The sequence below is a fragment of the Apium graveolens genome, chromosome 7 (genome assembly GCF_009905375.1).
Source record: "Apium graveolens cultivar Ventura chromosome 7, ASM990537v1, whole genome shotgun sequence".
Lineage (NCBI taxonomy): Eukaryota > Viridiplantae > Streptophyta > Magnoliopsida > Apiales > Apiaceae > Apium > Apium graveolens.
This window is the reverse complement of record NC_133653.1, coordinates 30443172-30466157: the sequence shown is the minus strand read 5'-3', so window position 1 is coordinate 30466157 and position 22986 is coordinate 30443172. Positions and strand designations below refer to the sequence as shown.

Below are 22986 nucleotides of genomic sequence, written 5' to 3'. Positions count from 1 at the left end.
CGAGTAGTAAGTTCATTTTTTCGTCACAAGATAAAATTGCGTCGCAAGTTAGGAAAAAGGGGCCCACATACTCAATAAAATAATAAATCTACTTACGACGGAAAATATCGTTGTATGTTAGTTACTTACGACGAAAAAATCGTCGGATATTTTCTTGTGGATCCCACCTTGATAAAATATAACATAAATGTACGACGCAAATTTACGTCGTAAATTAGAAACTTCCGACAGAAAAAACTGTCGTATGTTAAAAACTGGGGCCAACTTACGACAGAATATGTGATGAACGACCGTCGTAAGTTTGTATTTCCAGAATAGCCAAATTCTGATTTTTCAATTTCCAGCCATTTTCAGCTTCCAATTTAAATTCTAAACATTTCAAAGTCTAATGCAATCACAAAATCTAAAGTCAAATTTACCGCCAAAATTTTGGGGAAAAGGTTAAATTTCCCTCTTTGATAACTTACAACGAATTTTAATTTCGTCGTAAATTGGATATTTAACTTACGACGAAATGTTCAAATCGTCGCAACTTCAAATGATTTTTATTATCCCGCCAAAATTTTTGGGAAAAAGTTAAATTTCCCTCTTTTATAACTTACGACGAATTTTAATTTTCGTCGTAACTTTGACGGACCGATTTTTTCCGTCGAAAATATTTCGTTGTAAATTTAGATAAAATATTTTTTTATTCAATTTCAATTTAAAATTTGAATAAAAATAATTAACTTACGACGAAATGTTTAAATCGTCGCAACTTCAAATAATTTTTATTTTTGTTTAATCGTGTCGTGCATAATTTTATTAATAAAATATTAAACTTACGACGGTTTTGGATTTCGTCGTAAATATTTACATCGTTTTACTTTTTTCCGTCGTAAGTTGGGCGAGCATTTTTTTCCGTCGTAAGTTGGCCGTCGTAATTGGCCTATTTTGTTGTAGTGCAACCACAACAACACAAAAACCAAAACCCCAGATGCAAGCCAAGTCAAAAACTACTTAGAAAACTTGAATACATACTTTCGGTCATACAAGCACTAAATAATGCCAATATCAATTCCAACATTCTGACTTGATTCTACTTAAATAAAACGAAGTACTTCATTTACAGTCTACGGCCATAAGAACATTTTTAAAAAGTACCATATATAGTGTAATATCGCAAAAGGCATCATTATAACTACGATATGCAGGATTAAGGACTGGAATTGCTTGCTCCGGTTGCATCACTTGGTGGATGCTTGCTTGTTCCAGTTGCATCACTTGGTGGCTGCAGCTTGCTCAGCTCTTCAATATCAATCTACAGCTCCAGATTCTTTTTCGCCAACTTGGACATCATCACCTTAATACTGTCTCGAAGCTCTCGAACATTCCGATCCATTTGTCCTAAATGATTCTACCTCTTGTGTACTGAAAGAATAAATTCTACATGAAGTACTAGGTGACCATTCCATGAACTACAGAACACGAATGGTTGGCCTAAGCACATATGAAGCTGTCTGACATAAAAGATACTGATTGAAATAAACGCTTAAACTAGTGAATGGTAAATTGACAGATATTAACGCCATAAATTAGAAATGCAGAGGCAAGAGACCAGAGACAAATAACTGTCAATAATATATTAATGATTCAAATAAGATAACCGTATTTATACCAAACTATACATCATAATTTTAAAACCGTCAAATAATCTCCAGTTTAAGAACACTTGATGGACAAAGTAAAAATACAAAAGCAACACAATGCTGCAAATTATACGCAGTTGTGGCTTTTCACTAGCTCAGAACCCTATACGCAGTTTTCAAAGAAGTGGTCTAATCACTTACTATAAGCTTCCAACAAAGCATTGCAGCAAGAAGCAGGAACGGGAGATGAAGGTAATTCACGAAGAACATGCAGCAAAATAAATTCACTTGAGAGTAAATAATAGTGTATTTTGAATAATTTACCAGAAGATTTGAATTATGCATTTTTAACATCACAGTGATGAAGACAAATTAATTGAAAATGTAGGAATCATCTCTTAATATTCTAAAATGCATGCCTATCAAAGCACCATAATTTACAGGATGGAAAAACCATAATTACAGTTTACTCCCTTTCAATATATTGTTGGCACTATATTATTCATCTTCATTGCGGTAAGCTGGTCTATCAATCATCATGAATTATTAAACACAAATTTATTTGATCTGTCCCGATTCCCAAAGATACAAACTGATACCTTAACACAGTCACCAATCACATGAGCATCCTCGTCTTCACCAAAATTGACCTTTCCTAGAAACAAAAACTGCAAGCTTCAGTTTACACACCTTGTATTGTAATTTGTTATGGGCACAAACGAAAAATTACAGTTACGAAAATAAATATTACTTGGACATGAGAGAGAGGGGGGCCTACAACCAGAGAAGATTACTAGATATTATTGTGGTTGTTTTGATTATTTATCAACTAATTCCTAACATAATAGGATATGAGCACATACCGCAATTCTCAGTTACTGTTATGAAATTAAAATGTGTTATGGTTTTTTATATATAAATGTCAAAGTTCTGCCTCAAAAGTTAACGGAAGGACAACTTGGGGTATAGAGAAGCAAATAACAAATTTATAGTGAAGTAGAGGATATCTATTTTCAGTTTGAAAACTTAGTCAAAGGGTACATGGTCATACTTTGGTGATTGAGGTGTAAACTGATGGGTAAAGAAAGCAATGCCTGCAACATATGACTTATTTTCAATTATTTTTTCATAAATAATCGTTCTAAACATCAAAGATAAAATCCTTACCCTGTTCATATTCTTGAACTCTGTGATCCATTTCCTCAACATCTGCTGCCTGTCGTAGAATTCCTTCTACTTTGGTTCCTGTTGCAGAATACAAAAAAATATATCATAAACATTGTTAACTGCACAAACTGAAGCCTGCCTATAAACATTTAGCTTGCTTATAACATATTATCGAAAATAAAACACAAAATAAAGTACTCAAGTCACTCATTATATGTCAAATAAGATGATTTTTTGATAAAATACTTCACGCAATACAAAAATAGAAATAAAAAGATCAACCAGTTGTAAAAGTACCTCTCTGCTAACAACTATGCAAAAAAACAATCTACTAAACTGATAATGGAGGTTATTGTTAAAGATGTAACTATAGCTTAATTTCAAAAAGGAATAAGCAATTGTGCAAAAAAAAAATACAGGTCAGAACAAGCATATTACAGATTCCAGTTGGAGTGAAATAAAATCCTCATATCAAATTTAGCAAAAGAGCAATAGAAACAAAAATCTTTATCTCCAGCAAGTCATATTACATACCATACTTCTCGAGAAATTGCAGAGCTTTCTCTAGGAAGGACGACCCACCATCTATATCTTCTAATGCTAACAAAATTGGTCTTCCAACAACTAAAGACTTAACAGGACGTCTTTCTCTCCCTGATTTAAATATTCACCAAATTACATACACTTCCTAGGCGAACGAAGTATGTTAAGGGTTAGACATTAGTACACCAAAATATGTACTAACATTGATTAGACGACCCTTCCATTATATCATTAGCATCATTCCGATAAATCCCATTATGTCCCATTGAAAGGGCCGGACTAGGGGCTTGTACAAGAGCAAGTTCCAGAGCTGCATTTCTAATTTACAAGAGACTCATCACCCAGGCAATAATGCAACAGGGTAAAATGAAGAAAATAGTTCGCAGCAGAATAACTTGTAAATATATGCATTGGCATGATCATTTGAATCATGTAAGTAATGGTTAAAAATGCTGAATCTGTAGCAATCGAAAGAGTACTTACAGTGAAAATTACAGATCCATTATCTTCTGCAGGAAATACAGAAAGATCCCCTGATAACATCCAATTACAAATCAGTAGTCACTTTAATATGTATACTTTTACCAGGCTTTTCATGAAGAACAGGATAGGTTACACCGTTACACAATACCTAAATAAACAAACATTTTTTTTATTTAAGTTACTCGGCATCACAAAGGCTTGTATGAGAGTGTACACAAAATTTAAAGGAAGACGGATGACGAAATGTCAAGGAGAAAAGGAAACAATATAAATCATTGATCATACCAGTAACAATATATTACAGTATCCCATAACTCGAAATCCTCATAAACCTTAACTACTTAACCTATCAAGCCACAGCTCACCAAGAGATCACCAGATGGCTCTCCTTTCTTGCACAGCTTAAGACTGCAATATAAGAAATAGAAAAAGATACTAATTCTTAGGAAAAAGGTGTGCGGGTGTTGGTAATAAGTTTCGTATAGAATGGATAATTAAAAAAAGGGAAAACAATGACGTCATACCGGAGGTAGGAACATCTTTGGCGCCTTTCCAGAACCACTAGGACCTAATGCAGCTAATATCCCACTCTTCCCTTTCATAATATCCTTTACTATCGGGTTCACCATTTTCTCAAACACATCATCCTACAAAATATTAGATAGTATTCCACAACTAAAATTTACGAAAATTAAAACCATGGAACTTCAATTTTACATTACAAACTCATCGAAAACATATAACAGAAAATAAACCTTAACAAACAATTTAAAAATCAAAACCCTAGAATCTCAATTCGATCAAATTAAGCAACAACCTGAGACGAATCAGCATAAAACATATACGAAAAGCCTTTAATGAAAGGGGGGTACCTGATGAGTGGATGAATGAGAAGAGGAAGCACTGTCACAAACAACAGCAGAAAGAAGGCGACGGCTGTGTTTGGGCCTTGTTGGTGTCCGATGATGGCGTGAACCCAGGCGGCTACTACTCGAACCCATATTTCACTTCTCAATTTAATCCTATACCCACAACATCATATATATTTTTATGTGTATGGGGGGGGGAGAGAGAGAGGATTGAAAAATGAAGAAGAAGACATACACGGGCACAACAGATTCTCACCCCGATTCAATCGAGTCCTAATTAGAAATATAAATTGAAAGGGTTGGCCAGAGAGAGTGATGGAAAAGAAAGAGGGATTATGCGGAGAGAAGATACGCGAGTGAAATGGGTGGTTGGGTATATTCTGAAAAACTAAAAAATTTAAACAAGTTCTGAAAATTTGGGTGGCGATTTTACCTGCTTAGCCCAAATATGGGCCGATATGAGTCCGGTTAGATATACAGATAAGTTTATACTTTATATTTTAATAATAAAATTCAAATAATCATTTAATAAAAGAATTAATTATTTATGTGTATTTTATCACTTCTATAATTCGTACATTTAATTTTTTTAATTTTTTTATTTTTAAAACGCATATATTAATGCACGTATTAAAATGAGGGGAATATATAATATTTTAACTTTTTATTACTTTTGAAATTTATATACTAATTTCTTAAAATTTTAAGACCATAGAAAATTTCTATTTGAAACTTTTTAAATTTTACTCTGTATAATTTCATAAATCATCAAATACGTTATTTATTCAATTCGTAAATCATATTAAATTATTATAATTTTAAAATTTGATTCCCCGCTTTTTTCAATATTTTTAAGTCCCGGGAAACCAAAATTAGAGAGCGGAATGTTTCCCCCACTTATTTTAAGTAATTTTTTCATCTGTGTAAGGGAACACCAAGAAAAGTGTTGGTGTAGAAAATCTAAGGCAACACTTTTACCGACACTTGATTATGATATTGTTGTATATCATCATTTTCAGTTTTTGGCCACCTAAGCCAACATTTTTCTTGGCAACACCAATTTTGGATGTTGGTGTAGGCCATTTATGTGGTAGTGAAAATATATACGAATTTTTTCTTTATTTTTCCCTTGTCCCGCTGCCCTTGTATCCCCATATTTTTATATTTGTTAAATTCCCGTATTCCCGCACTACGCACTCGCACTTCGGCACCCGTGTCCTTGCTTCCTAGGTTAGAATCAACATAAAACTCTGGTAGCTTCGGAAGGGTAAAACCCAAATATGTTGGAAGCGTTCCTTCCAGCTCATTTTGGTTTAGACCAACAACATTAAGGATTGAATTGTTGTAAAGCTGTAGGGAACTATACCGGACAATTTGTTTTGTGATAAATCAAGAAACTCTAATTTTGCAAGATGAGAAACATCAAAAGGTATGCTCCACTGTATATTATTCTGACATAGAAAAAGAGAACGAAGCGATGATAGATTCCCTATTGAAGGTGGAATTGATCCAGTAAACTGATTTTTTCCAAGATCAAATAAATCAAGTTTAGACCAAGAAGAAAAATCAGTGGGTAGTTCCCCTTCAAGATTGTTGGAACCCACAATGATGTATCTAACATCTACACAATGACTTAAATTGACAGGAAATGTGCCTTGAAAAGAATTGGAGTACAGATAAAGATGTTGTAGTTGAAAAAGTCGACCAATTTCATTTGGGATGCTCCCCCTTAGATTGTTACCATTCAGATAAAGATAACGCAGCGAAGATATATTCCCTATTGAACGTGAATTGATCCAGTAAAATGATTTTTTCCAAGATCAAACCCATCAAGCTTAGACCATGAAGAAAAATCAGTGGGTAGTTCCTGTTGAAGATTGTTGGAACCCATACCGATGTATCTTATATCTACACAGTGACTTAAATTGACAGGAAATGCACCTTGAAAAGAATTGGAGTTCAGATAAAGATATTGTAGGCGGAAAAGTCGACCAATTTCATTTGGGATGCTCCCCGTTAGATTGTTACCATCCAAATAAAGAAAAAGGAGAGATGATAAATTCCCTATCGAAGGTGGAATTGATCCGGTAAAATGATTTTTTCCAAGAGCAAACATATAAAGCTTTGACCAAGAAGTGAAGTCAATAGCTAATTCTCCTTCCAGATGGTTGTTGTTCAAATTAATGAAACTGATATCTTTACAATGACTCAAATGGGCATGAAATCCACCTTGAAAAGAGTTGTTCATCAGAGAAAGATATTGTAGGCGCACCGGTCGACCGATTTCATTTGGGATTGGGCCATGAAAGCTGTTTTGATATAGGTAAATTCCCTTGAGAAAGGAGAGGTTTCCAATGTAAGGTGACAGTGTTTCCACCAGGTGTAGTGAGGAGAGGTTAAATATTGTTACTCTCTGTCGTCTGCGGGTGCATGTAACACCTGTCCAATGACAGAATTGGCTGGAAGTGTTCCATGAGTCTAATGCACCCATTGGGTCATCCGTTATTGAGTACTTGAATGAAAGCAAAACTTGTTCATCAGTGACATTGCTAGAAAACGAATACACATATGTTGTTGAGGTCCCAATACAAAAACTAAGAGAATGTTGAAAAGGAGAAAGTTGAAAATCATGGCTGGACAATAAAGAAGAAAAAATTGCAGCAGTAGTGAAGTACTGGTAGTGAATATTCTGCAGTTCATATATCAACCTTGAGAAAATATTTTTTTACCAAGTAGACGAGAAAATATTGAAAACCATACTTAGGTTGAGAATTTTGAAGGTTAAACTGGAGTCCAACCAGATCCAAGTTGAGATCATTATTAAGAGGATAAAAAATCGGTTCAATGACTTGAAAAAAGTCGAGCATTAGAACCAAGTACAGTGGTAAAATATTTAAGAAATACAAATCCAAATTAAGCGGTACAAAATAACGAGGTTACTTGATTCTAATATAGAAATGCTTCTACGCAAGTAACATACACAACTTACAAATAAAAAATATAGAAACACGGAAAATTTATTGTAATTAATATCCTTGTCATAGTAGGAGATTTCCGCTCTCACCCAGGTTATTGTCTGCGCTGCAGAAGCTTATCTCTTGTCACCTGTAACCTATTAATAGCAACACTAATGTCAATGCGTTTTCTTGGAGACTCTTCTGAACATAATATCCCTACTTGAAATATCGATGCCAGACATTCCTCCATAGTAGCCTTGCTGGATGGTTGACTAACAATCGAGTCACGTTCTTCTTGATCTAGAACGATGCAGGGGTCAGCAATTTCCATCACTCTCTGCGGGAGTCCCTTCCTCACATAGTCATGAAGATTAATACTACCGTCCCTTAAAATGTTGTTTTCAATAGGTCGTTTCCCTGAGAACATTTCTAGTACAAGAATTCCGTAGCTGTACACATCTCCCTCTCTAGATATCTCAACAAACATTCCATACTCTGCACATTAATTTGTTAAAAAGTTGGCAAAAATAATTAATTTCATCATGTTACATTTCTATAAGTTTGAATATATCTTTTAATTAAGATTTGGAAGTAAAATATAGTAATAATGTGAGTCAACAATGTAGAATACTAGTACTAAACAATAGTTAAAAAAAAGTATGAAAAAGTACCTGGAGGAACATATCCAACCGTTCCACATACACCAGTTGAGTAAATTTTTGCTTGTTCGACATCACTTGTAGTAGCAAAAGAAAATCTTGCCAAACCAAAATCACCAATATGAGCAACGAATTCCTCATCGAGAAGAATATTACTGGGTTTTATATCAGAATGAATGATATTTGTATGACTGTGATGATGAAGGTAATCTACTCCCAGCGCAACATCAATGGCGATATTTAGTCTTTGTAGTAGAGTCAAGTTTCTCTCATTCCCTTTATGGGAAGGACTTGGATGTAACCAGTCTTCCACACTCCCATTGGTCATGTACTCAAAAACCAATGCCTTGAAGTCGTTGCCCTTAAAATCAGTACTAGAGCATGCTGTGATGATCTTGATAAGATTCCGATGACGAATATTCCTCAATGTATTACACTCTGCCAAAAAACTCTTGTTCGCTCCACATACTTCAACTTTTAGTACCTTCACAGCAACTATGTGTTCCACTGATCTGAGAACTCCTTTGTAAACTGAACCATATCTTCCTTCACCTATCTGATTGGTTGGGGAAAATTCATTCGTAGCTAGTAGAAGATCTTGATATGAAAGTTTGAGAAATTGGTTGTGTTTCAATATTGTGATAGGGTTATTCAAGTTTTTGGAGTTTCGACGTTGGTAACAAATTAAGGCAAGACATGCTAACATGATACCAAGGGGTACAAGAACTAGGATCAGTATTTTTCTCAAGACAAATGTTCTTTTATTATTCCTTGAGACTCTTACAGGACAAACACGCAAATGCAATGCTTGAATACCTCCACAAAGCTCCAAATTTCCAATGACTGAAAAGAAACTAACGTTTGAAAACGGACCTTTTTTTGACACTTCACCTTCAAGCTTGTTGTGCGACAAGTCGAGGAATTCAATTAGAACAAACCCATCAAAAAAACTTGGAATACTCCCAGAGATATTATTGTGTGAAAGATTTAGAGACACAAGACTTTTCAAAGCTTTGAAGGAAGATGGAATGTTACCTTGAAAACGGTTTCCTTCCATTGATAGATACTCCAGCATCACACAACCACCAAGACTAGCGGGTATGTTGCCGGTCAGATTGTTGTCTGAGACATCTAGTTCAACCAATTGTTTTAGACTTCCAATTTGAGAAGGTAATGACCCTGTGAATAAATTTCTGGACAAATAAAGGATAAAACAATGGGAATAAAACACAATATCCTCAGGTATTACACCTGTAAGTCTGTTGTTGTCAAGGGTCAATTTCTCTAAAGTTGAGATGTTATACAATTGAGAAGGCATGGTTCCTTGGAGCTTATTACTTGCCATAGCGAGAAGTAATAATTGAGTAACGTTGCTAATGGAAGTTGGAATTACTCCTGAAATATTGTTATAACTCAAACTTACTTTGGCTAATTTTGATAGCTCTCCAATTGATTCTGGAATGGTGCCCGTTAATAAGTTTCCAAACAGTGAAAGCACTATCATGTTCACAAGTTTTCCAATTTCACGAGGTATGCTTCCGTGTATGTGATTCCGGTACAGATAAAGTTCCTGCATATCAGTGGAGAGATTTACAATGGAATTCGGGAACTCCCCTCTTAAGCCATTCTCGCTGAAGTCCAAATAGTATAGACGGGTACAATTCACCAAAGAATTAAAGAAGCTCCAGTCATCGGGCAGCTGATTGTCTCCAAGTGTATTGTTACCTAGACCAAGCCATTCAAGACTAGGAAGACTACCAAAATTCATTGGTATAGGCCCAGTAATTTTGTTACCTGATATTGTGAAAATAATAAGATTGGATGCATTAGTTATTGATGATGGAAGTGGACCTGAAAATCTATTTAGTTCAATGTAGAATTCTTGAAGCTTGGGAAGGGTGAAGCCCAAATCTGTTGGAAGGGTTCCTTCTAACCCATTTTCCAACAGCTCAACAATATAGAGGGATGACATGTTGTAAAGTGGCGGGGGAACCGTACCCGACAAATTGTTTATTCCCAAATAGAGAGATTGTAATTTTGTGTGATGAGCAACTTCCAAAGGTATGCTTCCCACAAGATGGTTACTGGATAGGCAAAGAGAATTAAGAGATGATATGTTCCCTATCGAAGAGGGGATTGATCCAGTAAAATAATTTTCTTCTAGCTCAAACATATAAAGCTTGGACCAATAAGCAAACTCAGTAGGTAGTTGTCCTTCAAGATGGTTGCCAGACATAGTGATGTTTCTGATATCAACACAATGACTTATATTGGTTGGAAATCTACCTTGAAAAGAGTTGTATTTCAGATACAGATATTGTAGGCGAAACAATCGACCAATTTCATTAGGAATGGAGCCGTGAAATTTGTTATCACCTAGATAAATTGACCTGACAAAGGATAAGTTTCCAATATGAGAAGACAATGTACCCACCAATTGTTGAGAGGTGAGGTCTAGTGCTGTTACTCTCTCCCGTTTACTGCTGCATGTAACACCATTCCACTGACAGAAGTGGATGGAATTATTCCATGAGTCTAGCGCACCCAACGGATCATCTGTTATGGAAGCCTTAAAAAAAAGTAAAGCTTGGTGATCAGTCTCATTGCTTGGAAAAGCAAATACAAATATTTTTAATGTTTCTAATACCAATATAAAGAGAGTGATGAATCGAATATTCATGGTTTCTTATTATCCGGATATACAGATAAATAATAAAAATTTAGAAGCGCAGTACTGATTTTAACTGTATACAGATAAAATAGTTGAGAGATAACAAATTTTCTGTTGTATTAACTTATGTTCAAGCTAATGTTCAAGTTGGTAGTTAGTTGTAACATATAGCAAAACATGTATTCTATTGTATTAAGTTTATGGTTGGGAGGAAAAAAGTGCTTGTCAAGATTGTTTCTCTCCAGCAAGCCATTTCATAACGTTTGGGCCCTGGTGACTTTACAAGTCAAGCACAATTTGATGAAATTAATCACTACATTTATTGATTGGGAAGACATTGAACTCTCAACTAATTCTACTAAATAAAATTAGGTTGGGGAGGGGGAGGGGCAGGGGCAGATACATTATTCGGTCGGAATATATTATTTGATTTTATTTTAAAAAGCCGGTGATATGGTTTGCTTTCTTTCTGCAATGATTTTCTTATTCCTGCATTACGTATAATTCTTGAAACTCTGTTCTATTATGCTACTTGTTTTTGTTAAAACTCTGCATCTATTATGCTCATCCAGATTGTCGAACAGGTTAAATTTTTACCTAGCTGCAAAATTTTGGACACTATGCTTGTACTAAAAACATCATCAAAGTGTATTATTGGGTCGAAGAGTTGATCACTAGCACCAATTTTGACTAGCAGTCATCTATTAGTTGATATACTTTTTTGAGCTGGTACAAATTACAACCTTTATAACAGTATTTTTCTAGACTGCTGGGGATGACTTCAGTTAGTTTGGGCCCTGAACGACTCTACAAGTCTATCAAATTTAATAGCTGGGAAGGTCTTAGCCAAGGGAACTAAAAATTAAATGTTTCTGATGATTTTTTCTTTACAGTTTTTTGGTTGGATGCTCTATTTTCAGTGACCAGGCATAGAAATTATATTCCTCCATTTACATCCACAAATTCATAAAGATGATGCTGGAAGTATGCTTATTATCCTCTCCCGGAAACTAATAAAGATATTATTAAATGTATTCTTTTCCACCCAAGAATTATGATTTACCACCCTAGGAGAATATATATTAGAGAAGGAGATGGAGATCATAATGATGAGATGGATGACTATTGATGCGTGTTGTGTTTATTTACTTTATTGGATGACTATTGATGCCTGTTGTGTTTATTTACTTTATTTCATTCTTTGATACATTATTGTGTTTTTTAGTTTTCATTTCATTATATAACTTTGGGTACTTGAACTTATTAGCTACTAGTTTTTTTAAAATTATGAAATTGATATGTGTTAATTTGTATCACATATTATGATTGCTCTAAATATATGTATGTCGACTATTTATCGACTTTTTACGACTAGTCGGGCGACTTGTCGACTAGTCAATTTGAAGGAACTCGAGCGCCTAGACTCGACTTGTCGACTTAACAAGCATGGATAAGACATATGAGTAATGCTAGATCTAGAGGTAACAAATTGAGTATCCAAATTTAGTACCAAATGATGTGGCATTGATGACTTGGCAATTTGGGATGTTCTATTGGTGCCGGAATCCACTATTATTAATTAATTTATAGCCAATCAGAACGTAATATGTAATATTTGTGATCCATTTTGGGTATTTGGCATCTGTAGAATTATTCAAAGACATATATGTGCAATAATTGAAGGTACTCGCAATTCATAATCTCAGATACAATCAGGAAACTTCCCCGAGAAAATTCCATAACTAAACACATCACCCACCGCAGATATCTCCCCACTCTACCAAACCCTGCAGAACTTGAAGATTTAAAACAATTGCCAAACAATGATGTTACCATATATTATTGTTCTCGTATAGTAACATCTCATCATGTAACTCGATATTGTAACCAACCACAATCGAAAAATCAGTATCAATAGTTACCTGGAGGAATATATCAAACTGTTGCACAGACACCAGGTGAACTTCTATAAAAGATGAACCTCGCCAAACCAAAAAGAAAAACATTGCTCGGCTTTATGTCGCAATGAATTAAACTTGCATTGCTGTAATTATGTAAGATAATCTACATCGAGTGCAACATGAATGAAAACATTAAGGCTCTGGAGTAGACTAGAGTTTCTTCCATCCTCTTAATAGGATGGAATTTGATGCAACCAGCTGTCAAGACTCCCATTCATCAAAAACCAATGCCATAAAGTCATTGCCTTTAGATTCAGTGTTAGAGCATGTTGTGAAAATTTTAATAAGATTCTTCTGACGAATATTTTTTCAACATTTTAAACTCTGCAAAAAACTATTTTGGCTCCGCATACTTCAATACTTAGTACCTTCACAGCAACAGTCTGGTTCCGTGATTCAAGAACTCCTTTGTAAATCGAACCATACCTTCCCTCACCTTGTTACTTGTTGTGGGAGAACTCAGTTGTAGAAGATTTTGGTAAGAAACTCCGGGTTTAGGATTTCGATAATACCAAACCCATTAAAAGGTCCACATTTAGCTCCTTTAACATCACACAATCATCCAGACTAGCAGATATGTCACCTTTAAGTTTGTTGTATAAGATTTCTGGTCAAACTAAAATTTTCATGATTCCAATGTTCGACAGCAGTGGCCCTGTGAATAGATTTAGGACCTAATAAAGAAAACATATTAGGAAGAAAACACAATTTGTTCAGGTATTACACCTCCAAGTCTGTTGTTAGCAAAGGACAGTTTACTATATACAGAGAAATGGAGCAGGTGATGAAGTATTTGATAGTACACATACATACCACAAAACACACTCTTTCTTAATAGCTTCAATTTTTAAGCAGGGATATTCTGAAGTAAGTAGTCAGTTACAACCTTCATAATAGTGTCATTTAATGAAGAATGGCACTAGCACTCTTTATATTTCAGTCACAAATAAATTGTAATCATGTTGCAGTGATACATTTATGGTTGCAGAGATTCTGTCTCAGTTCTTGTCTTTAGTATTGGTCAATGCTTTTGTGTAGTCTTTTATATCCTTGCTGGTCCCCTAGTACTTCTGCTAGTGTTAAGGTTCTGTCAAGGGTGTAGTAGTCTTTATTCCATCTAGTTGTTATTGGAGTCATTAAAAAGAGTAGGAGTTGTACTGTGATCAAACAGACTGAGAGCACACATTGTTTGGTGCCATTTGTGAAATATATTGTCTAGCTTTCTTCTCTCTATTTGAATTGTTGTTCTCTGCATATTGCTTTATCTTTATCATCATGGTATCAGAGCTGCATATGCGTGTGTAGAGAGTTGTTTTCTTGAAAGCATTTGTTTCTTATTTCCGATCTCAGTTCTCGGTCTTTAGTGTTTGTTTTTAAACCCTTGTTTTTTGTTTTTTCTCTGTCCTGAAATGGCTGGTACTAGTAAGTTCTCATACTCTAATATGCAAAACCCTCTGTTTCTCCACCCATCTGATAAGCCTCTATCTGTTAGTGTAACAAAGCTCCAAGGAGCAGGAGATTACAGATCTTGGAAGAGGTCGTTTGAGATTCAGCTCAGTGCAAAGAGAAAGCTGGGATTTGTGGATGGTACTGTCAAAATGAGCTCTGAAGATGCTGTTGAAGCCTCACAATGGGATACATGAAACAACATGTTACTTTCTTGGCTCAATAATAATATTTCAGATACCATCAAGAAATCTGTTTTATTTATCAGCAGTGCTGAAGAGGTTTGGAAACAGCTAGAAACCAGATTTTCTTTGACTAATGGTTCCAGAAAGTATAAACTTACCAAGGAACTGTTTTCTTTAAAACAAAATGGATCTACCATTACTGAATATTTCACCACAATAAGTGCCTTGTGGGAAGAGATCGAGTCAATGCATCTACTTCCTACTGTTTCTTCCACAACCGATGAGGTAAAAATGCTTTTGAAAGCTATTACAACTATGAAAGAGGAGTCAAAACTATTCCAATTTCTGAATGGGTTAGATGACTGTTATGCTGCTCAAAGGAGTCAAATATTGATGTTTATACCTTTACCATCTGTGGAGACAGCTTACTCAGTCTACAACAAGAGGAAAATCAAAGAGATGTTCTTAATGTCAGCCAGGAGATGGAAATGTCAGCAATGTTTAGCAAAGGCAACACTGGTCAAGCAGAGAGGGGTTTTCAGTGTACTGCCTGTGGAGGCAAGGGACACACTCAAGATCATTGTTGGAGTGTCAAAGGGTTTCCAAGATGGCACTACAAGTACAACAAAAAACCAGCTGATAAGCCAAATTACAACAAATGGACCCCAAATAGAGCTGCGGCAACATGAAGCAGACCAAGAGACCCAAAGATGGCCAATGCTGTCCAAGGCAGCTATGAAAACAGTGTTGGTCTCTCTCCACGGCAATTAGAAGAGCTGTTGAGACTCATTCCGGAAAGCACACTACAAGCCATGAGAGGTTCAGAAATAGATGAGGAGTTGGATGTTGCATTTTCTGGCATGGTCAAGTTAGACCAATGTGCTGCTGCAAATAATGCATCCTGGATTATGGACTCTGGAGCCTCTGATCATATGACAGCTTCGATTGATCTTTTATCTAAAGTGCAGGTAGCTCCTCCTAATCTCACTATTAAATTGCCAACTAGTCAAAAGACTAAAATCACACACATAGGCGATATAGAATTGGATGGTGGTTTAAAAATGACTAATGTTCTGTATGTACCTCAATTTGCTCATAACTTGCTTTCAGTTCACAAGTTAGCTAAGGATAACAAGTGTGATGTTATGTTTTATCCAAATAAATGTGAAATTGTTGACTCAACCTCAAAGTTGGTAAAGGGTATTGGTCTGGTAGAACAAGGATTGTATTATCTGGTTAACAGCAGGAAGATGTGTGCAATGCACAATGCAGTAAAGGAAGCAACACCTGTATGCTTCACTGTTGGCAAGAATCCTCAAGTCCAAGGAGGGTCAAACATGTACAACTTGTGGCATAGAAGGTTGGGCCATACTTCTAATACAACAATGCAACATATTCCATTCCTCAACGCAATAGTGAAAGCACAAGATAGTGTGTGTGTCACATGTCCAATGGGAAAACTTACGAAGCAGCCCTTCTCTTTAAGCAAATCTCATGCAGCACTACCCTTTTAACTGATTCACACGGATATCTGGGGGCCTTACAAAGTGGAAACGAGAGGGAAATTCAGGTGCTTCCTAACTGTAGTTGATGATTAAACTAGAATGACCTGGGTATACTTGATCAAGAAAAAGAATGATTATCTCAGTACTTTGCAATTGTTTGTCACTTATGTTAACAAATAATTCAAGGCGTCTGTAGACAGAATTAGATCAGATAATGCTTTGGAGTTCCAGGACAAGGAATGTAAGAGATATTTTACAGATAAGGCATCCATCATGAAACATCTTGCCCATATAGGCCCCAACAAAATGGTCGAGTGGAAAGGAAACACAGGAATATCCTTGAAATGGCCAGATGTTTAAGGTTTCAGGCAGGCTTGACATTGAGTTTCTGGGAGATTGTGTCTTGATGGTTGTGTATATTATCAACAGGTTACCAACTGTGGCCTTGCAGTTTAAAACACCATATGAGCTGATGTTCAATGAAACTCCTGATTATAATGATCTCAGGACCTTTGGATGCCTTGTTTTTACCTCAAATCCATCACACAATACAGACAAATTTGCAGCAAGGGGAGTTCCTTGTGTATTTATTGGATATCCACCATGCCAGAAAGGCTTCAGACTCCTAAATCTCTTAAATATGACAACATTTGTCTCCAGGGATGTGGTCTTTGAAGAATCAGTTTTTCCTTTCAATAAAAATACCTCACCAAAATATTTATCTCCACTACATGTCCCAATGCCTAGTAGCACCTACACAACTGAGGAAGAATTTGTATCTGATAACAATGCTGATGAGTCTGAAGATGCAGAAAATATGATAGATGGTGTAGAAGATCAACATGATGAAGAGGAGAATCAGGAACCACCTAGTGAGTCAGTACCAAGTCTTAGAAGATCTGTAAGGCAGACCAAACCTCCAAACTGGATGAAAGACTTTGTTCACACAACTTCAAGTAATGCACCTTCTAGTAATGCTGCTATGATAGTCTCTACTGTGTCACAGTCAATTGGAATGGACTTTTCTTGCTTTCAAGCTGCTCTCACCAATTCAACAGATCCAACAACATATGCTGAAGCAGTTAAGCATGATCATTGGATATCAGCAATGAACAAGGAGCTTGCTGCCTTGAAGATGAACAACACTTGAGAAATTACACCGCTTCCACCAAATAAGAAGGCCATAGGATGTAAGTGGCTTTATAAAACTAAATACAATCCTGATGGAAGTGTAGACAGGCACAAGGCCAGGCTGGTGATATTGGGTTGCAGACAAGTATATGGTGTGGACTACATGGAGACCTTTGCTCCTGTAGCAAAAATGTCAACAGTAAGGTCCCTACTAGCTGTGATAGCAATGCAAGGCTGGAATGTATATCAAATGGATGTAACTAATGCATTCTTGCATGGGGAATTGGAAGAAGATGTTTACATGAAGTTTCCTGCAGGATATTATGGCCTTGGTAGCAGAATCACTGCATCTCAGGGGGAGATGAAGCAAACTGGCAGCAATTTGGTGTGTAAACTAAAAAAGGCCCTGTATGGGCTGAAACAAGCTCCCAGGCTGTGGTTTCATAAGCTGACAATGACCTTAAAGGATGGAGGATATAAGCAATCAAAGGCAGACTAAAGCTTGTTTATTCTGACTGTAAAGAACTCTATCACACTTATCCTCATCTATGTCGATGATCTGTTAATTACGGGTAGTTGCAAGCAACAAATTGGGCATCTAAAAACAATGTTGTGTGAACAGTTTCACATGAAAGATATCGGCACAGCTAGCTATTTCTTGGGTTTGGAAATTACAAAGACTGCAGATGGTTTATTTGTCTCTCAGAGAAACTATGTTCAAGATCTGCTTAAGGAGTATGGGATGTTGAAAGCTGCAACCTTAAGGTTACCTATGGACACTCATCTCAAGCTAACAGCAGACAAGGGGGATTTGTTACCTAATCCTCACAGTTTTCAAAGACTCATGGGAAAGCTCATTTATCTAACCATCACGAGGCCAGACTTATCTTTCCCTGTGCATAATCTAGCACAATTTATGCACTCTCCCACAACAGTGCACATGCAAGCTGCTAAGAGAATTTTAAGGTATTTGAAAGGTAACTCTGATCAAGGCATATTGTTTGCATCTTCCTCTGCTGCTCAACTAACAGCCTACTGTGATAGTGATTGGGCTAGCTGCCCAACCACAAGGAAATCTACTACTGGATTCTGCATATTTCTCGGAAGCTCACCAATTTCCTGGAAAACAAAGAAACAATCTGTGGTGTTAAGGTCCTCTGCTGAAGCAGAATATAGAGCAATGGCTCTAACATCTTGTGAAATCACTTGGCTGGCTACCTTGCTCAAGGACATGGGGATTACAGATTTGCCACCTATTTTACTAAATTGTGACAATCGGGCAGCATTATCTATTGCTGCCAATCCAGTTCTCCATGAGAGGACTAAACACATTAAGATAGACTGTCACTATGTCTGGGACAAAATTGCTTCTGGAGAAATCATTACTCAATATGTTCCTTCTCATGCTCAGATTGCAGACTTGCTTACTAAGGCACTATCAGTCAAGCAGCAAATGCATTCCTCTCCACTTGAGGGGGAGTAATGGAGAATGGCACTAGCACTCTTTATATTTCAGTCACAAATAAATTGTAATCATGTTGCAGTGATACATTTATGGTTGCAGAGATTCTGTCTCAATTCTTGTCTTTAGTATTGGTCAATGCTTTTGTGTAGTCTTTTATATCCTTGCTGGTCCCCTAGTACTTCTGCTAGTGTTAAGGTTCTGTCAAGGGTGTAGTAGTCTTTATTCCATCTAGTTGTTATTGGAGTCATTAAAAAGAGTAGGAGTTGTACTGTGATCAAACAGACTGAGAGCACACATTGTTTGGTGTAGTTTGTAAAATATATTATCTAGCTTTCTTCTCTCTATTTGAATTGTTGTTCTCTGCATATTGCTTTATCTTTATCATCACTTTTTAGACTCCTACAAGTGACTTCAGTTAGTTTGGGCCCTGAACGACTCTGCAAGATAATCAAATTAAGCTGGGAAGGTCTTAGCCAAGGGCATTACAAACCAAATGTTTCTGATGATTTATTTTTTACAGTTTTTGATTGGATGCTCTATTTTCAATGAGCAAACAAAGATATTGAATTCCTCCAATAAAAACCACGAATTCATAAAATTTTCCAACGGATGCCATATTAACTTTTTTTCCTAAATTTGTTTTATAATTATTTAATACTATTTATAACTAACTTTAGTTAGTCTCTTATAAATCTAGGTTTACTTGGTAAACTTTAGTAAATCTAGTAATGATCAAAAGCTATTAGTACTTCTTCTGGCAATTGATTGTAGACCAGGAAATATATACTATCCGCCATTTAGAGTTCTTTTTATACAGGTCGAGTTTCTTACTCCATCCGCATGTGGTAATTAAGAAGAATTTACAAAATAGTGAGAGATGATGAAATACTCATCTTCAACATCTAGTGATCACTTGGTGCGAACACATATGTATGCAAAAGCTCAAAGATGCAACTGCAAATGTACCATATTTTACAACCCCCTTTAGGAAGGATATGAATGAAAAATATGTTGGACTAAATTTATCTAAGGTGTGATACACTTTTGAAAGCTCGTCTATTATGCTTGAACCAAAGGGCAACTTCTCACTGATAATCTAGAAGGTAAGACATATATGTTCAGTAACTGGAAGGTACTAACAATTCATAATCTCAAATACAAGGAAACTTCCCCTAAAGAGTTGTTCAGTGAGGTCACATCTTGGTTCAAAGTCAAAGGTGTTAAATAACGCACTTTGTTAAAGTCAGATGGCAAAGTCATCACAAGGTTAAAGATAAAGGATAGTGAAAGTATAACTGCGCACATCTAAGTTTTACATTCTTAGCTGCAACTAAAAACCAGGTAGAAATTTTTTTAATACTTTAAGGAGATACAAACAGAGATGAGACAAAGAGAGACCTGAGCTGAAGAAATAACTTCAGGAGAAAAGAGGATGCAACATAAGCTTAAATAAACCATTAATCGTCTTGTGCAATCGAACTCGACACTTGAGCAGTTGAGCTTTTCTCTGACCCATCTTGAGTAGCAGGCAATCGAATTCGGGACCCCTGCCAACTACAGACTAATCAATCTAGAGCATGTAACAACATGAAAAAAAGCAAACATCCACTTAAAGGCTTTGTTCGAAGTACAGTCAATCAATGCTCCAGTTGGCCAGTCACAGCTAATAGGAAAATATAGTGATAATCCAAATTATTGAAATAAGCAAAAACTAAAAGTTATCCATCTGTACTTATACTACGATTCATAATACTACACTAATAAACACAGGTTAAAGGACACACCTAATTTATATTTATCCCTGCCTTCTTTACTGTAGTTAATCATCCTTGAATATAGCAAATAGAACTGGATAAATTAAGTTGAAAAATCACAAAGGTTCATATTCTAGCATATAATTTACCAAAAAAAACAGATATATTAGCATATAAACCAACATGTCTTAGTGCGTATAACAAGGAAACTTAATTGCAATATTTTAAGCAAGGTTTCAACTCATGAAACTTACAAATGTAAAATAATAGGATTAAAGGATGCACATGCGCATACATTCTTCCTTGTCATTCTCACCGAGATTATTGACTGCACTGCAAAAGTTTGTCTCTTGCCACATTTAACAACTTGATAGCAACACTAATGTTAATGCCTTTCCGTGGTGAAAATGCATCAGTATTGGAAAGAAATTGCAGCAACTGTTCTCCAGGCAGCAAATGATTTATATGGTCAAAAAACAAAGAGCCATCAGTGATGACTATCAGTGATAGCCTATAATAATGAAGGCCCAATAACAGGGGCCCAGGACCCAATAGTAAGAGCCCAGGAAGTACTCAGCTTTAACCTTGAAGGGTCCGGGACACGTGGCAACATCACCACCGTCCAGGTACCCGGGATCCAGAACATTCCTACGGTCCGGATCCCGTAGTACTCTGATGGATCCCAGGCGTCCAGATGCCCTACAGTCCAAAAGACACACCTACGGTTCAGATTAAAAGGTACAAACCCCTAAACCCTAGTAGGAGGCCTATAAAAGGAAGGACATAAGGAAGGTTACAGGTTAGACACTCTCTCCCTCACATATACTTATATACACACACGCACACACCATAAAGATACTCGCATAATTCTCATTTTTGCCCCCTTTTCTGCTTAGAACCCTTTCTCATTCTCACGCCGGAGGTGCCGCGGGGACGCCACCCCCATCCGGTTCTGTTTTGTAGGTTCCCACCCTACAGCTACACCACTCGCCGCCGCCATTTCTGTCCAAACGGAGTTTGAGTCCGGGCTCGGCAAGGAGAAGGCCCCGGGGCGATTTAGGATTATCATTGGCGCTAGAAGGAGGGGTCGAACCTCCATCCGTTGGTGTCCATATCCGCGACTTCTACCCTACCCAGCAATTTGGAACACCATCCCCCCAGTAAGAACGCCACTCCCGATCTCTTTGATCTGTTTTTTTACAAATTATATTACTTTGAGTTTGTGGTACTGTTGAATAACCATGACTACAAGAAAGAGCAAAGCGGCCATTTCTGCTTCTTTCCTTCCGCCTCCACCCCAACCCATGGATGGAGATATGGAAAATCTGGATGAAGGGCCCCCCATAACCCATACTCCATCTCAAAATCTCCAACCAGGAGACCATAGAATAGTTATCGAGAAAGCTGCCCATAAGCACGCCGGGACTCCCGCCAACCCCTGGGGAAGCATGACCCCAGAACAGATTCAGGCGGCAATGGACCTGTGGAAAGAAAAACACGATGCCGAACCTGAGACCTGCCCAAGGGATCATCGGGAGCGTTCCGGAGAACGATCCGGAGAATCTCGGGGATCCGTCTTTGACCGAATTGTAAAGAATTTAAAGAAACCACCAGTGGATGTCGGGGACAAAATAAAGAGAGCTGCCCTCCGTGAGAGAATCCGGAAAGAAGAAGAGGCTAAAGCCCAAGAAGCTATCGAAAGGCGAATCCGGGAGGAAGAGGCAAAGCTAAAAAGAAAGGCACGCCGAATTCATGTTTCTTCCGATTCGGAGCCTGAAAAGGAATCCAAGCAAGAGCAAATGGCCCGGGCCCTTCGGGATCTTAAAAGAAAAGTAGAAGGCGATATGGAGGTGGGAACGGCATCCACCCCGTTCACCAAGAAGTTGGAATCTACCCCAAGAAAATCAAGGCTGAAGCACTTCAATTTTGACTCTTTCGATGGATTAGCTGACCTCGAGGAGCACCTGAACTACTTCGAGCAAATCTCTAATATTTATGATTATAGTGACCTAACAGATGCCGATTCTTCGCATCAACATTGAAGAGGGGAGCTCAGAAATGGTTCAGCCGCATTCCATCCCGGAGTGTGGACTCTTGGAAAGACTTCCGCGAGATATTTTTGAAAAAGTTCAGAGCAAACCGGATGAACGAGCTGCAAATGTGTCATTTGAAGACAATCCAGCAGAGGAGCAAGGAATCCCTCCCCGAATTTATCAAGAGATTCCAGGAGGCAGTCAATCAACTCTCTAACTTAGAAGAAAAGGAAGCAGTAAACATCTTTCGGAGAAACTTGCATCCAATATCCTGCGAAGGATACGTAAAAGATTTGATCCACAGGGAACCCCAGAGCCTGGCGTCTGCTTATGCTTTGGCATCAAAGTTCATAAAGGAAAATGATTTTCTCAAGTCAATGAAAATGAATCGGAGAATTCATGATGATGACGAGTCCCCGGAGCGTCGCTCGTCATCCCGGAGGGATAAAAGATACAAGCTTGATAGGCAAGCCAATTACATTCAGCAATCTCGGGGAACCCCACCCAAGGAGACGTACGCCGAATCAAG

At 37.1% G+C, this 22986-nt stretch overlaps 2 protein-coding genes and 1 long non-coding RNA gene across 20 annotated transcripts; all 3 read right to left on the bottom strand.

The window, feature by feature from the left end:
- Positions 1-984: 984 nt before the first annotated feature.
- LOC141670701 (rho GTPase-activating protein 6-like) lies at positions 985-5078 on the bottom strand. 16 transcript variants are annotated; one of them, XM_074476664.1, is made up of 9 exons: positions 4694-5078; positions 4346-4468; positions 4187-4229; positions 3822-3871; positions 3541-3648; positions 3330-3449; positions 2796-2873; positions 2228-2283; positions 985-1457 (listed from the first exon to the last, which is right to left on the bottom strand). In XM_074476664.1, exons 5-9 carry the CDS (start codon positions 3602-3604, stop codon positions 1344-1346), a joined length of 432 nt encoding a protein of 143 aa, XP_074332765.1. In that variant the 5' UTR covers positions 3605-3648; positions 3822-3871; positions 4187-4229; positions 4346-4468; positions 4694-5078; the 3' UTR covers positions 985-1343. The 16 variants fall into 16 exon arrangements, with proteins under 16 accessions (XP_074332765.1, XP_074332762.1, XP_074332763.1 ...); XM_074476661.1 differs by having other exon boundaries at positions 4107-4229; positions 4694-5077; XM_074476662.1 differs by having other exon boundaries at positions 3541-3656; positions 3822-3969; positions 4694-5077.
- Positions 5079-7535: 2457 nt separating this feature from the next.
- On the bottom strand, positions 7536-11084 carry LOC141670515 (putative receptor-like protein kinase At3g47110). 3 transcript variants are annotated; one of them, XM_074476408.1, is made up of 3 exons: positions 9342-11084; positions 8319-9149; positions 7536-8142 (listed from the first exon to the last, which is right to left on the bottom strand). In XM_074476408.1, exons 1-3 carry the CDS (start codon positions 10984-10986, stop codon positions 7760-7762), a joined length of 2859 nt encoding a protein of 952 aa, XP_074332509.1. In that variant the 5' UTR covers positions 10987-11084; the 3' UTR covers positions 7536-7759. The 3 variants fall into 3 exon arrangements, with proteins under 3 accessions (XP_074332509.1, XP_074332510.1, XP_074332508.1); XM_074476409.1 differs by having other exon boundaries at positions 8319-10100; positions 10305-11084; XM_074476407.1 differs by having other exon boundaries at positions 8319-11084.
- A 1213-nt stretch (positions 11085-12297) lies between these two features.
- Positions 12298-20257, bottom strand: LOC141671033 (uncharacterized). Its single transcript, XR_012554901.1, has 3 exons — positions 20069-20257; positions 12900-13593; positions 12298-12764 (listed from the first exon to the last, which is right to left on the bottom strand). It is a non-coding gene; the product is annotated as an uncharacterized LOC141671033 (long non-coding RNA).
- Positions 20258-22986: the final 2729 nt, after the last annotated feature.